The 16,925-nt window shown below is 37.8% G+C and overlaps 1 protein-coding gene across 10 annotated transcripts in view; it reads right to left on the bottom strand.

Annotated features, from left to right (window-relative positions):
- The window catches only part of setd5 (SET domain containing 5), a 111,555-nt gene that overhangs the window by 53,534 nt on the left and 41,096 nt on the right, over positions 1–16,925 (bottom strand). For 8 of the 10 annotated variants that reach the window (XM_062038203.1, XM_062038204.1, XM_062038209.1 and 5 more), the window contains exon 2: positions 824–1,106. In XM_062038203.1, coding sequence (XP_061894187.1) covers positions 824–894 — 71 coding nt within the window. In that variant the 5' untranslated portion in view covers positions 895–1,106. Of the gene's footprint in view, positions 1–823; positions 1,107–16,925 lie in introns of those variants that run through there. The other 2 variants (XM_062038206.1, XM_062038208.1) reach the window with 1 other exon arrangement.

Raw genomic sequence — 16,925 nt, 5'->3', positions numbered from 1 at the left:
TAGAGAGTTCTGGTCGGACAGTTTTTCACGGGACACATTGTTGTTATTGCACTAGTGAGCCACGGATGAGGAGATGCTGCTCCGTTATTGATTGAAGTAAAGTCTGAATGGCATTAAAACAGTTAGCTCCATCTTTTGACACTTCTTTCACTCCCGTCCTTGTACGCTATAACAAAGATGACGGGGAATAGACGCTGCCGAAAGTGAGCCACGTAAATAAGACCGCCCAGAAAACGGCGCATCCTGAAGCGACTGTCAGAAAGCGGCTTGAATATGGTCTGTAAAACATAATTTATGCAACATTTGGACCAAAGAACCACCATTACATGTTATGTAGACCACAAGGAAGCGTTTTCAATTTAGAAAAAAATCCTAATGACCCCTTTAATGCGCTTTATAAATCGGTGCGCCTTTTGTATGAAAATAGACCTGACTAGACCGGTGCGCCCTATGGTCTGGAAAATAGGGTAGCTTTTTTGCAGAAGGTCCTTAAAAACAGCACAGCGCTCCTGTAACTCTGGCAAAATAAATAGAGTACATTTAAAGGTCTACTGTAGAGGACTCTGGTTCTCAGGAATATACAAAATAAGACTAATAGGTCCTTAGCTTTCTGTAATTGTGGCCCCTGAATATCTCTCGTCTAGTTATTAACCCAATCTCAACCACCCCAACCCACACACGCGGCCAGCCCATAACAGTTGAGAAGTGATCACGAGAAGAAACATTTGGTTGCATCTGTCAAATAAATAATGAATGAAATCATTTTTTGTAGAGCGCTTTTAGGGTAGAAGTAGATTAGGGCGTGTTTGAAGTGACAACTTACTCTGATCCAGCAGCCATTTCTGTGTAAGACGTCTCAGGTGTGTTGACTCCAGGAGCGATTACTATGCTCATGACGTCCAGCACGGCGATGCTTGGGGTGGAGGGGAAGAGGGGGGACGGGGAGGGGGGGCGGGGGATGGAAGGGACAGGATGGGAGGGGGGAGGGGAGGTGGTGGGGTTTCACCGGTGGATAGAGAAATCACAGGGCTCCCACTACAGTGACAAACCACTCCAATGGTGGGGCGCCGCTGAGCCGTAGCCCACGGCTTACGGTCATGGGGGACCTGAGGACAAAAGAACAGGGACTTGAAAGACTGATAGACATATGTAGGATAGATAAGGCTGTCACCACTATAACAACATTAATATGGGACAATCGCTTTACCAGTTTTTTTGCGATACGAGCTTTCGCTCAGCTAATTGTTATAGGGTGCAAGCAAAAATTGGGCTAACGAGCCTCCCCAACGCTTGTTGGTGTAGCGAATGCCACAGTGAACCCCATAAAAGCCAAACAAACACCTGTTTTTTCTTGCAATCATTAGCTTATAGCCTGAGATGGACATAAGTTTGTTTTTCATAGCATAGTAAGAAGGAACACTACTGTGAAGGACAGTGCTAAGTAGGCATGGATGGTATTCATTGAATTAAATAAATAAATAATCAAAAAACGTGGAGCTCGCCAACTTGTTGCCGCAGTAAAGCAAGTACAGTTGGGCATTGTTTCAATTTGGACAATTCTCGTTTCTTGTTTCGATTCCAGTTCCCAACTATTCTCGATTCCAATTATTTTCAGAAGCAAGGTGAAAATATTTACAGTGAATTTCTCTGGGGGATATTTTCAATCAGTATATAAATATCACTCCTTTGAACTTGATACAAATGTTAGAGTTTTTTTTCTGGAGGAGTACAAAAATTTCCCTTTAAAACTTTTTTTTAAACATTTACACATATCTTGTTTAAGTATAAGACATAGGGATGTTACGATCAGGGTTTTGCCTGTTAAGATACATATATGAGTGGAATATGCCGAAACAAATTCCAATAGTGGGTCTAGGGCAGGGGTCGGCAACCTTTACCACTCAAAGAGCCATTTTGGCAAGTTTCACAAATTAAAGAAAGTAATGGGAGCCACAAAACAAATTTAAAATGAAAAACACTGCATACAAAGCTTTAATGCTTTGTGCTATGTTAACCAGGGGTCTCCGACACACGTACCGGCACGCACTTTAATGTGGAAATTTGGTGTTAGTGCAGCCCACGAGTTTTGAATGAATGGCGCTTGATAGCGTCATACTTGCCAACCCTCTCATTTTTCCCGGGAGACTCCCGAATATCAGAGCGTGATGACACTGCATTTGGCGCCCTCTACAGTCTGCCCTAACAGTGTACCTGCTCGACCACACGTAGAATGCAATTTCGGCTTGCTCACCTAAGTGACAGCAAGGCTACTACTTCAGCAGCCACACATCTTACACTGACGGTACCAATACCCAGAATCCCATGCAGCCCTAACTCTTCCGCTCAACCAGCGCACGGAGAGGGGGGGGGGGGGGGGGGGGGGTTGATGTGTGGGGGGATTTGGTGGTAGCGGGGGTGTATAATGTAGACCGGAAGAGTTAGGGCTGCATGGGATTCTGGGTAATGGTTGTGTTGTGTTTATGTTGTGTTACGGTGGGATGTTCTCCAGAAATGTGTTTTTCATTCTTTTTTGGTGTGGGTTCACAGTGTGGCGCATATTTGTAACGTAACAATGTTAAAGTTGTTTGATACGGCTACCGTCAGTGTAAGCTGTGTGGCTGATGAGTAAGTATGCTTTGCTGTCCCCTGTGTGTGCAAGTAATAACACCATGCAACATGTGGCTGGACTGGCACGCTGTATGTATATGCTATAAAGGACAATTACTGCAGTGCAATTAGAGCACGCCCTTTATTTAGTAAGTAGAGTGTAAATAGGATTATTGTTTCCCTGGTAGTAATCTATGAGAGACACTGAGATCCATAATTCTCCTGGGAGAATCGGGGGAGTCGGCATGTATGTAGCTGAGCCGCATCAGAGTGGTCAAGGAGCCGCATGCGGCTCCGGAGCCGCGGGTTGCCGACCCCTGGTCTAGGGGGACTAGTAATTTAAAAAAATATATATTATTTTTTTCTAACGCTTTCAATGTGAATGTAAACAAATATGTTTCCTTACTTTTGTTATGGTTTTGATCTATTATTTCTGCCATTTCCAGAGGTGCACAAAAGAAATCGATTCATTTGAATCGCAATTCTTTTTCATCCTGATTCTAAATTGATTTATGATTTCAAAATTCGATTTAAAATTAAATTAAAAAACACTAATAAATAAAAAATACATTTCTTTTGCTATTTACATGCCAGAAGTAGCTTTTCTGACCTGCAATCTGTTTGGTAAAAGTTTTATTATAATTATGCTACCAAATAATTTATTGCGAGAAAAATCAAGAATCAAGTTTATTTTCTCGAATTAGTGATTGTACTGTTTAAAAAAGATTACTCCCTATATGTTTATAGTTTTTTTCTATTTATTTATTTACTCATTGTTTATATTATTTTATTTTGTATTATTATTATTATTTATTATTATTATGTATTTGTTAATATTATTACTACTTTGTTTTTTTGTTGTTGTTATTGTTTTTCTCTTTTTGCTTTTCTTTTGGGGGGGGGGGCATCGTTGGGATATAAACATAAAAAAGATTATTTTGACATTTAGGGCAGACAATAGATGTGTGATGTATGCAAGTATGATGTAATGGATAGGAATGTCTAATGCTGGATGTCAATAATAATAAATAAAAAAAACTCAAGAATCAGTTTGAATCAAGAATCGCATTGAATCAAATTGTTTCTGAACAGAATCGTCACCCCAGGAATCGGATCAAATCATTAAGTGCCCATAGATTCACAAGCCTTGGTCATTTGTACTTATTGTTTTGTAAAAAAAAAATCGGAGACTTTATCTTGAAGCGACATTGCCCAGCCCTTAATTCCTATTTTTGCAGAGTGTGTGCACATTTTTCTGGTTGGTGTTGACAAGGATAGAAGACAGAATAAAAACGAGCATGGCTTCAAAAACTGATCGCATCGGTTGAGAAGAGGTATTAAAAGGCAGCGGAAAATTCAAATGGCAACAAAATTTAATTTCCAGTCAATAAATTAGTAGAAAACCAAAACAATCATCTTTTTTTCAAACAAACGTTATTTAGCTGCACTAACAGGGACAACCAGCAGGAGGAGCCTAAGTCTTAGCTGCCTGGAGAGATGAGTCATCCAACAGGAGGTTTGGCTCTCTGTCATGTGACACCACCTCCACTGTGAAACACTGACCCACACTCCTCCAGCTACATCTTCCACTCCAGCAAGCACACAATATGACCTCCTCCTTCCCATTCCACCTTGTACACGGTTTGCCTCATCACGGTGCTCATAATGATCACACGTTCACAACGTGAAGCCATAAGAAAGCAGTCAAATGATGGTAAATACCACAGGGCAAGTGGTGCACATAGAAAACATTTGGGATGTTTTTGGTTGAAATTCAACTAATTGAGGATTTTATTAGTGGTTTACATTCATTTCCTTCAGAAAATAGGCTGTTTTCTGACAGAAAAGCTCTCATATGCTCTTAAGTCGGTATTCATTTAAAAATACATGATAATAAAGCATACAAAGTAGTGCATAATAATACAGCATACATTATTTCATATCCAACATCCTATTAAAGCATTACATTTGTTATATGGATTTAAAATGAACCTTAATGGTAAACTAAATGAGGCAATTCCTTAAGGAATTGCATGTGAATGCTCCAATGCTGAAGTTGAACTGAAGTCCTGGAATTTTTTTAGAATTGTTGAAAAAGAGCACACAATTCCTGAACAGGCTGAATATTTTGAAGTTGGAACGGTTTGAATCAGATGAAAAATGTGGAACTTAGAAGAATGTCCCATTGATTTCAATGGGAATTTCAGAAAAAATTGGGATTTTTTTTTTTCTTTTTAAATGGTAAAAAAAACAACCTTGAATGTTCTGAATGAGTTGAAATAGTTGGTGTTGGAATTTTTCAAAACGGTCGAGAAATGTTGAAGTAGTAACATGTTGAATTGAGAAATGGTATTACGGAATTCCTGGAAAACTGGAAATGTTTCCAGTTCAAAAATCAACTTTCTTTTTTTGTCCTGATTAAGAGGAATGATTTGACGGTGGAACGGTTGAAATGCATTGAAAAATGTGGAAGGAGTAGTCGCCAGAAAAAAAGGGTGGAAATAGGGCTTTGGAAAAGCAGGAATTCTGGAAAATCCTGGAATTTTTTTTAACTTGGAAAAATGATAGTTTGAATTTCCAGAATGGTGGATGGTGTTGAAGGTGGAATAGTTTCAATAGGTTGAAATTTGTGGAAATGGTGGTTTGAAAAACAGGCAATTCATTATGAATGGGAAAAATGTCCCGGAAAACCTGGAATTCTGGGAAATCTGGGAAGTTTGGGAATGTGTTAAGGGAAAGCCCGCGATTCCAGAATAGGCGGAACAGTTTGAAGTTGGAACTGTTTGAATCGGGTGAAAAATGTGGAAGATAGAGCGCGCCAAAATCTGGAGAAGAAAAAGTTTAAGATGAATTTTGGTGTAGAAAACCATGTGTGTGAACGTTTTGGAGCATTCACACAGAAATAATGAACTAGTTGATATTACACACTGATATGGGAAATATGCAAGGATAGTCACATGACTGTCACTTGGGTTGTGCGATACAAGTATAAATAATATCATTTTAGCCAATTATGGTTAAATTGGTTTTGCATAACAGGTCCCCCTTTAAGTCTTCTGTGCTGGATTCCCACTGGGGGATTTTAGATATGCTTCCATATTCGACCTCTTTGGCCATGAACCATCATGGAAGAGGGCTGACCTTTCTCCTGTGAACTTTCCAAAAGGAAATACTATTTGTGCCACTTGTAAAAAAAAAAAAAAAAAGTTAACGATGGAAGTTTTTCCACAAGGGAAGCATTTCTTCAGCACTCGTGCTCCTCTCCCCCGTCTTTGTTCATTGCTCTGGCCTTGAACAGCAGGCTCAAATTACCAGCAGGCCCAACAGATTCTTCACTTCCAATAGAACAGAGCAGCCATTTTGCAGTCCAGGAGGGAGGGGCGTCCACACAAAATGAAAAAGCAGGGACGCCGGTCTCTCAAGAAGCTGTCTTGCTCGGTCTTCTGGACACACCTGCTGACATTGTTACCTTTCTGTTCAAGTCAAACCATCTTCTGCAGAACACGCTCTTTCAACAATAATGTCTATGAGCTTTTCAACATGTTGCTTTTTCATGCGACAAAAGCAGGAACTATATACACACATGTATACACACACATATATATATATATATATACACAGTATATATATATATATATATATATATATATATATATATATATATATATATATATATATATATATATATATATATATATATATATATATATATATATATATATATATATATTTGTATTGTTTTGTCATACTTTAGATTGTTGCTGCTTATTGTACAGTGTTTTTTTTCAAGTGTCTAGAGACTTTCGATAACTTTTTTATTAAAAACAACTATCAACAAATCTAGCATCTTTTTCTGGTGCTATTATAGAATGTACTTGTCTTCTCCCCGACATTTTTGTTGTAGCGTGCAAGGACGGGAGTGGAAGAAGTGTCAAAAGATGGAGCTAACTGTTTTAATGACATTCAGACTTTACATTAATCAATATCGGAGCAGCATCTTCTCATCCGTGGCTCACTCGTGCAACAACTACGCTGTAAATGTGTCCCGGGAAAAAACGCCCGACAGGAACTCTCTAATAACTAAAGTTCTGTGGGTGAAATATGTAAACCCACTACACCGGTATGTTTTTAACGCTTCCATAGCGAGTGTCCTGACAGATATGAGTAAGAACTTTACACTACTTTATATTAGAAATGGCAACAGCGGAGGATGAATGTCCCATAACAAGAGGATAGAGGAATAAGAAGATGCTTATCGACTACGGTGTCGACACGGACTACAATGGCGGACGCGCGCAGATTGTCAGGACCTATGCAGGTCCCAAATACAGATCAGCAGGTACCAGAAGGCAAGAAAGGTTGCTTTTGCATAATATTGCGAAACACAACACCAGATAATGTCTGCTAATAGGTGTCATTTTGTGGTCCTTATATACACACACCATAATAATACCCGTATGTTGAAACACAGCATGCCTGACTACGGTAGCAGTAATGCGCCGACAATCCATCAAGCAGTGCGACTTGACAGCTTACCAAAGTCGTACTAAAACATTTTGACAGATTTTTGAGCATCATTTGTAATGTTCCATATTCTCAATGGACCATTTAAAGTTTTGGTGGTGTTTACTGGCATCATGTTGCAGTCTACATGTATCTCTTATGTGTGTGACTGCCATCTACTGGTCACACTTATCATTACAGCACGTACCAAATAAAGTAGATTTAAGGTCGGTAAGAACAGCCAGAACGATTCTGTACATAAGGCGCACCAGGTTATAAGGCGCACTGTCAATGTTTTAAAAAATGAAAGGATTTTTAGTGCACCTTATAGTCCGAAAAATATTGTATATTAAAACTACGTCCACATTGCAGACATGCTGACAATGCTCCAGATAATGGCGTGCATTTTATTTACATCCGGTTTCGGCAGCGCTGTTTTCGGTACATCCCTGGTCAATAAAGCGCACAAAATAAGCTATATACTGTATATGTACAAATGTATACTGTAACCAGCTAGTGTTAAAGTTTTATGTTTGTGTGGTTTGGATTAGATGTCAGCTTTTCCCATGGTCACAAAACCTGTTGGAATTGTGCTGTTATCATAATATTGGTAGTAAAATATAAAAATACCGTTGGACTTTGTGTGATTTCTTCTAGGAGCTACAATATATTATATTACTTTAATATGTTTTCAAGTTAAAAAAAATTAAAAATTCAAGCTGTGGCGGTAATGAAAATGCTGTGGCGGCCACAATAAGGGGAAACCCTGTGACCGCTAACTTTTTACTCCTCAATGGGTCTCTTGCTCCGTGTGCGTGCAGACTAACTACAGAAACCTGTTGTTTAGACCTCAAACTCTTCATTTTAAAATAAACATAGTTAATGTTTTGTGGAACATGATTGCAGGAAATGGAAGCAGTTCTATAAGCTGGAAGCCTAAGTGTTACTGTATTGCAAAATAAAATAAAAAATAATACAAATATATATATATATATATATATATATATATATATATATATATATATATATATATATATATATATATATATATATATATATATATATATATATATATATATATATATATATATATATATATATATATATATATATATATATATATATATATATATATATATATATATATATATATATGTGTGTGTGTGTGTGTGTGTGAGAGAGTGTGTGAAACTCCAAAAATGTGAATATCGTGTGAAGGTTCGTAAATGAAGTAAAAATACAAAACCCAAAACCAGTGAAGTAGGCACCTTGTGTAAATCGCAAATAAAAACAGAAAACAATGATTTGCAAATCCTTTTCAGATCAGAATCAGAAATACTTTATAATCCTCGAGGGGAAATGTTCAACGTGTATTTAATTGAATAGACTGCAAAGACAAGATACTCAACGTTGGAAGTGGTAAACTTTGTTTTTTTTTTGTAAATGTTAGTTCATTTGGAATTTGATGCCTGCAACATGTTTCAAAAAAGCTGGCACAAGTGGCAACAAAGACTGATAAAGTTGAGGAATACTCATCAAACACTAATTTGGAACATCCCACAGGTGAACAGGCTGATTGGGAACAGGTGGGTGCCATGATTGGGTACAAAAGCAGCTTCCATGAAATGCTCAGTCATTCACAAACAAGGATGGGGCGAGGGTCACCACTTTGTGAACAAATGCGTGAGCAAATTGTCCAACAGTTTAAGAACAACATTTCTCAACGAGTTATTGCAAGGAATTTATGGTCTGTAATATCATCAAAACGTTCAGAGAATCTGGAGAAATCACTGCACGTAAGCGGCAAGGCCGAAAACCAACATTGAATGCCCGTGACCTTCGATCCCTCAGGCGGTACAGATTCAAAAACTGACATCAGTGTGTAAAGGATATCACCACGTGGGCTCAGGAAGACTTCAGATAACCACTGTCAGTAACTATAGTTTGTTACTACATCTGTAAGTGCAAGTTAAAACTCTACTATGCAAAGCCAAAGCCATTTATCAACAACACCCAGAAACGCTGCCTGCTTCGCTGAGCCCGAGCTCATCTAAGATGGACTGATGCAAAGTGGAAAAGTGTTCTGTGGTCTGACAAGTCCACATTTCAAATTGTTTTTGGAACCTGAGGACGTCGTGTCTTCTGGACCAAAGAGGAAAAGAACCATCCGGATTGTTATAGGCGCAAAGTGATCAGTGATGGTATGGGGGTGTATTAGTGCCCAAGGCATGGGTAACTTACACATCTGTGAAGGCACTATTAATGCTGAAAGGTACATACAGCTTTTGGAGCAACATATGTTGCCATCCAAGCAACGTCTTTTTCATGGACACCCCTGCTTATTTCAGCAAGACAATGCCAAGCTACATTCTATACGTGTTACAACAGCGTGGCTTCGTAGTAAAAGAGCGCGGGTACTAAAAAATGGCCTGCCTGTAGTCCAGACCTGTCTCCCATTGAAAATGTTTATTATGAAGCCTAAAATACCACAACGGACACCCCAGACTGTTGAACAACTTAAGCTGTACATCAAGCAAAAATGAATGGGAAAGAGTTCCACCTGAAAATCTTCAAAAATTGGTCTCCACAGTTGCCAAACATTTACTGAGTGTTGTTAAAAGGAAAGGCCATGTAACACAGTTGTAAAAATGCCTGTGCCAATTGTTTTCCACTGTGTTGCTGCCATTAAATTCTAAGTTAACGATTATTTGCAAAAAAAAAATAAGTTTCTCAGATGGAACATTAAATATCTTGTCTTTGCAGTCTATTCAATTGAATATAAGTTAAAAACGATTTGCAAATCATTGCATTCTGTTTTTATTTAACATTTACACAACATGCCAACTTCACTGGTTTTGGGTTTTGTATATATGGGAAAAAACTGAATCTGTACCCCCCGTTTCCACATTCCCTAGATTCATACACGGAAACAGGGGGTGGATGAATTCCAAAAGGGCACACGTCTCGCCAGAACACTGGCTTTTGATGGAAAAGTGTTTCCAGACTCTATTTAGCAGGATGGCTAAATAGTAGTGCGACTCCAAGGAGACAAGCAGAGCATAGTCAATGTAATGTCAGTGCATGTAAATTATCTTTAGAAGAATCAACAAACACACGGTGCCCAAGAAACATTATACATGTTTAATTGCGTTAAAAGCATGTGCATTTACCACTAAACCCGATGAAAGGATCACCAGTCAGTCAATATGTTTTTGCTGTCGTTAGATAATATTCAAAAAGGTGAGATAATGGGAACAAATACGACCCAAACCGAAAAGCTCAGTTTTACCTGTTCACAGACAAACACTTACATTTGCATGTTAAACAAAGTCAAATAGCACCACTACTCAAGGTGGTCTTATACTGGCTCACACCAACATGTGACTTCATTTCTAAATGCTGACCACTTTTTTATTTTGCATAACATACACATCAAACAAACAAACCATTGTATTCCAATTCCATTGTCGACAAGGACTCACGCTGCATGGCGACTGACACTTCCTCCTCATTAAGGATGGGAATCGAACAACCGCTGTGAGCGCCACAAACACCAGAGTAGGGATGTTCCAATCACAATTTCAGGCTGACGATTACAATGCCAATCATCCATAAGGAAAATTGGCTGATACCAATACCAGTACCAATCACATGTATTAACCGTCATTTTTTCAATGTAATTATGGTGAGTACTATTGACAGTAAAAAAATCTAATTTTTAAATTAGTTCTTTATTTTCCTTCATTACATACAATTGTTTGATCCAAATAAAGTCAATAGTACATAACTAAACAAAACCAAAAGCCACTTAACATTATAAATTAATTGATTCAAAAATATTGAGGATCGATTATTTGGTAAAATTGCAAACAGCTAAAATTACGTACAAAGCAAATTACAACCTGCTACCCAAGAATGTACAACAATTCTTCTCAACTAAAGAGGAGACATATAACCTTAGAGGAAAATCTAATTTAAAACATTTGTATGCTCGTACAACACTAAAAACCTTTAGCATATTAGTGAGTGGAAATAAATTATGGAATGGATTAAGTAAAGAAGTTAAACAATGTACTGATATGATCCAGAGGTTGTTCAAATTAATAGTGCTTACAAAGTACAAAGAAGAAGAATTATGAGAAACACCGTCAAACTTATTGAAAATGGGATATTTTTCATCTCAGTATGTTTATCATGACTGACTTAATTATTTATTACAAAAACTGCTGTATTAATTATTCACGGATGTCATTGTGCTACAAAAAGAAGTCCGTAAATGAACGTATGTATTTGTAAACGCTCTGAAGTGGGGAAGGGGTAGGATTAAATAAGCTTTGCTTCTTTCTACTCCTTTTCGGACATAATGTAAAGTGAAATGATATGAAATTGTGTGATGTATTATACTGTAAGTGTGTCCATGTTCGTAATAAAGTAAAGAAAGAAAGAAAAAAAGAAATGCACTTTATGAGGCAGCATTGAATGACAATGGGGATGATGACAATTTGTGTAGCTATTTTACTGTTTTTATTTATTTATTATACTGTTTTGTATGAATGTCTCTCACTGCGAGCCAAATTTACCTCTGGGTACAAATAAATAAATTTAATCTAATCTAATCCTTTTGTTTTAGCCCTCCAAGTCCTCCTGTGTCCAGCATTTGTAAATGTTAAAAAAACAACAGAAAAATGATGTTAAGAAAATGAAAATATCAATCTAATCAGTAGTATTGATCCTATACTACTACTACCCTTGGTATCAACACAACTAATTTATGGATCGAGCCACCCTCTTAGTATTGGCCAATTTCACTCATGGGTGATCGAAATCGGCAGTGTGAAACTCTGATCGGAACATCTTTATCTTGAACAAAAGGATATAAATGATAAATGATAAATGGGTTATACTTGTATAGCGCTTTTCTACCTTCAAGGTACTCAAAGCGCTTTGACACTATTTCCACATTCACCCACACATTCACACACTGATGGCGGGAGCTGCTATGCAAGGCGCTACCAGCAGCCATCAGGAGCAAGGGTGAAGTGTCTTGCCCAAGGACATATGTGTAAATGTTTTTTTTTAATGAGGTTTTCAAAAATGAAGGGAAACTTTTGTAAAAGTGTACTCCTGCGAAAAGAACGTCATAACATTTATATACAAATTCAAAGGATTGATATCTATAAAACCCAAAACCAGTGAAGTTGGCACGTTGTGTAAATGGTAAATAAAAACAGAATACAATGATTTGCTAATCCTTTTCAACTTATATTCAATTGAATACACTGCAAAGACAAGATACTTAACGTTCGAACTGGAAAACTTAATTTTTTGCAAATATTAGCTCATTTGGAATTTGATGCCTGCAACATGTTTCAAAAAAGCTGACACAAGAGGCAAAAAAGACTGAGAAAGTTGAGGAATGCTCATCAGTTGAAAAGGATTTGCAAAAAGTTTTGGGTTTTGTATATACTTCTTGAAAATAGCCCCTTGAGGCTAGTACATTTTAGAACTGCACTTCTTTCCGGGAATTTTGACCATTTTTTACAATCTATATGTAAGACAAGAACACGTGTTATTTTTTATGCATTCTAATTTGTAATATACGGCAAGGACAAGGTGGCTAACAATGCAGTTAATGGCAGTCATCTATTGTGCCCTTAGAGCACTCCCCAAAAAACGTTTAAAAACCATCGATATTATTCCATTTACATCTTGTGACATCTCACTTGGGGCAAATTTCAAACTGTTTGTTCGGCAGAAGTATGAAGGAAGGCAAGGTTTTTTTTTTATAAATATATGCGCCATGTCACCATGGATTCAATTTCCAATTTTAGGGACTTACGCAGATCCAAAATACACAACAGCAGGTACCAATAGGTAAGAAAAGTTGGTTTTGCATAACAGGTCCCGTTTAAGCGAGCCTCGGTTCTACTCACTTCTCAACATTCATCAGCAGCAATCTTATCAATTAATCAACTTTATCTTTATCAGGTGCATGAATGTATCGTGGAGTGAGCGAACAGCCCATGTTTTTAACTGAAGGAACAATCATTATTTTAGATTTCCATACATTCATTTATTTGTGGCATCCTCTGTATGTCCGTAGTGTATTGTTACTTTGTGTTTGCATCGTCCATTTTTAGACTTAATAATAGACGAATAATCAGTCATTGGAGACACCTCTTTTGTTGTAGGGAATTGTGCTTGAGACAATCTAGTACTTTGCCATTGTGTAACTTTTGTGTCTCAACTTGCGTGAGAATCAAACCCAAACAAACATTTGGGGGTTTTCAGTTCATGGTAGCCACATGGCTGTGACAATAGTGTTTTGGGAAAGTAAACATCTCTCTGTATTACAAAACACAAAGTATTTATATAATTAAGGATTGGTAACACATTCGGTACTTTTATGGACCCCTGCCGAATTCCATGGGTACTGCCGGGTATCGATTCACGTAAAATCAAACGGTGCCATATTTCCATACCTTTAATGCACGTGCACGTTCCAGTTGTGCTGCTCTGCTGGCGACCTGGACTCGTGCTGCTACCATTTCTTAGGCCATTTACATGTTTATTTGAAGTGTTTAATAGGTGTAAGAACACAATTGAGGAGCAAAGCTTGTTTCGAGTACAGGGGATCAAGCGTGATGGTGTTCACAGAAACATGGCTCCATCCATCCATTTTCTACCACTCGCGGAGGTGCTGGAGCCTATCCCATAAAGACATTTTGCGGACTCTCATGAACTGTTTCCATTGCATAGTTTCACAAAATACCGTATTTTCCGGACCATAGGGCGCACAGACTATAAGACGCACTACTGATGAATGGTCTATTGTCGATCTTTTTTCATATATAAGGCGCATCGGATTAGAGGGCATAATATTAATTTCATTTTTTTCTAAATGTAAAATACTTCCCTGTGGTCTACATAACATGTAATTGTGGTTCTTTGGTCAAAATGTTGCATATATGATGTTTTACAGATCATCTTCAAGTCGCTTTCTGACAGTCGCTTCAGGATGTGCCGTTTTGTGGGCGCTCTTATTTACGTGGCTCACCTTCCACAGCGTCTTCTGCCCGTCATCTTTGTTGTAGCGGTGTAGCGTGCAAGGACGAGTGGAAGAAGTGTCAAAAGATGGAGCTAACTGTTTTAATGACATTTAGACTTGACTTCAATCAATAACGGAGCAGCATCTCCTCATCCGGAAACAACAACAACGCCGGAAATGTGTCCCGTGAAAAACTGTCCGAACGAAACTCTAATAACTAAAGTTGCTTGGGCGAATAATGTATACTCACTACACCGGTATGTTTTAGTGCTTTCATGGTGAGTTTACTGACAGATATAAGTAAGAACATTACACTACTTTATATTAGAAATGGCAACAGCGGAGGTTGAATGTCACATAACAAGAAGATAGAGAAAAAGAAGAAGCTTATCGACTACGGTGTTGGCACGGACTACATAGGCGGACGCGCACAATTTTTCAGGATTTATGCAGATCCCAAATACAGATCAGCAGGTACCAGAAGGTAAGAAAAGTTTCTTTTGCATAATATTGCGAAACAAAACGCCAGATAATATGTCTTACCTTATACACACACCATAATAATACTCATATGTTGAAGCACAGTACAATCCATCAAGCAGTGCGGCTTCATAGCTTACCAAAGTTCTACTAAAACATTTTGATGGATTTTTAAGCACGGTGTGTAATGTTCTTTATTTTCAATGGAACATATAAAATGTTGGTGTTTACTTGAGTCATATTGCAGTCTACATGTATCTTTTATGGTCACACTTATCATTACGCTATGTCCCAAATAAAATTGCTTCGAGATCGGTAAGCAAAACCAAAATTATTCCATACATTAGGTGCACTGTCAAATTTTGAGAGAGAAAAAAAAGGATTTTAAGTGCGCCTTATAGTCCGGAAAATACGGTAAATGCGATATTCCTAAATTTTCGGCAAAGTACATTTGCGACATGTAGGTGTTTAGATTAAAGGGTGTTTTGCGTCGTGAGCCGTAATTCTCGTAAAATCTCGTCCCGCAAGACTCCATTTTGAGGAAGATGGACGCATTTGGAGCTGTGATTACAATTGCAGTCACTGCTGTTGTCAATAGAAGACAAAGGCAGCGGGTGATCGCTCAAAGGAAATATAGGTGCTTCCATGAGCAGTTTCTTATTGCCATCTTCAGGTTTTGCGCATTTCTAGGGGTAATGGAAATGAAGCTATTGAGTTGGAGGTTTATCTGAGCTGAGCTGTCAGGAAAAGCCGAGGGAGCGGGGTCTGTCTGTGAATGTCAGCTGGTGTTGGAATTACACTGTGAGAAAGACTATCTACGGCCAATATAAAACTACTTTGCCTGTCACTCGATATGTTTCCATTACCTCGAGAAATGTGCAAAGCCTAAATATTGCAATACGAAACTGTTCATGGAAACACCCATATTTTGAAAGTACTATGAAATATCGTTAAAACATTTTATGCTCTTAAGAGGTGTATTTTCCCAGACGTTTCGATATCAGAGTGTGTCGCAAAAGCATGATGATGGAAACACCGCACCGAGTGAAATCACCATAAAACAGGAAATAGTAGTAGAGTGAAAAACTACTTGATAGATCCTCAATCCGTCCATCCATTTCCTACTGCATGTCTCTCTCAATGTCGCAGGGGGCCTGGAGCCCATGGAGCTGCACTCAGGCCACGTACACCCTGGACAAGTCGCCACCATAAAAACTCACCCAGAAAATATATAAATACTGCTGCCCTCGGGCAGGAGATACAGGACAATAAAATGCCGGACAAAAAGATTTAAGAACACTTTTTACACGAGAGCAATAGTGTCTCTGAACACAAGACAAGAATGACTGTGCATGTGAGCTGTGTGCTTGGTATTTTGATGTATTTTATGTATTTATCTATGTTTTTATGTGTTATTATGAATTTGCACTACATTAGTTTTGCTTACAATTTTGTTGTACAATGTACAATGACAATAAAGATATATTCTATTCTATTCTTCTATATATTGAAAGCTAGCGAAGCTAGACATCAGTTTGTGCGGTACTTACATTATTAACAGTTAAATTGTTAGTAAACTATTTTGAAAAACAGCATTTTCTCAACTGATAAACATGTTCAGTGTGGAAGACACTGCTTATCATAAAGTTAAAGTTGAAAGTAAACATTATTGTTTTACACTGGATGTTTACACTGTCACTTTAAAGACACTCAACTGTATGTTTTTTTAATAGATGTCCTTGCACAATTCTTGCACTTACAAAAACATGTAATAAACATGATTACAACATTTTAGCATCATGTTTAGCCTAAACATTCCTGGCACTTAATACAGACTATGGTATTTTCAAGTATTTTTTGGGACATATACCACAATAATATCGACCGTAGCCTTAATACAGTGATAAAATCGTACTGTGATATTTTGATACCGCCACATCCCTTCTAATAACACAGATATGTTTTTAAATGTGGATAATATGTGGGCTCTGTACCGAGGATGTCGTTGTGGCTTGTGCAGCCCTTTGAGACACTTGTGATTTAGGGCTATATAAATAAACATTGATTGACATTGACATTGATTGAAAATCGTACCGTGATATTTTGATACCGCCACATCCCTTCTAACAACACAGATATGTTTTTAAATGTACGTATTACATTTATTTAGACGTTTTAAACAAAAATGCACCTTTGCAGTTAATTCAAACTACTGTATTTTGCAGACCATAGGGCACACCGGATTATAAGGCACACTGCTGATGAATGTTTTTTTTTTTCATACATA

This window comes from Entelurus aequoreus, linkage group LG26 (assembly GCF_033978785.1).
Source record: "Entelurus aequoreus isolate RoL-2023_Sb linkage group LG26, RoL_Eaeq_v1.1, whole genome shotgun sequence".
In the NCBI taxonomy this organism is placed as follows: domain Eukaryota; kingdom Metazoa; phylum Chordata; class Actinopteri; order Syngnathiformes; family Syngnathidae; genus Entelurus; species Entelurus aequoreus.
This window is presented reverse-complemented; position numbering and strand designations above follow the sequence as displayed.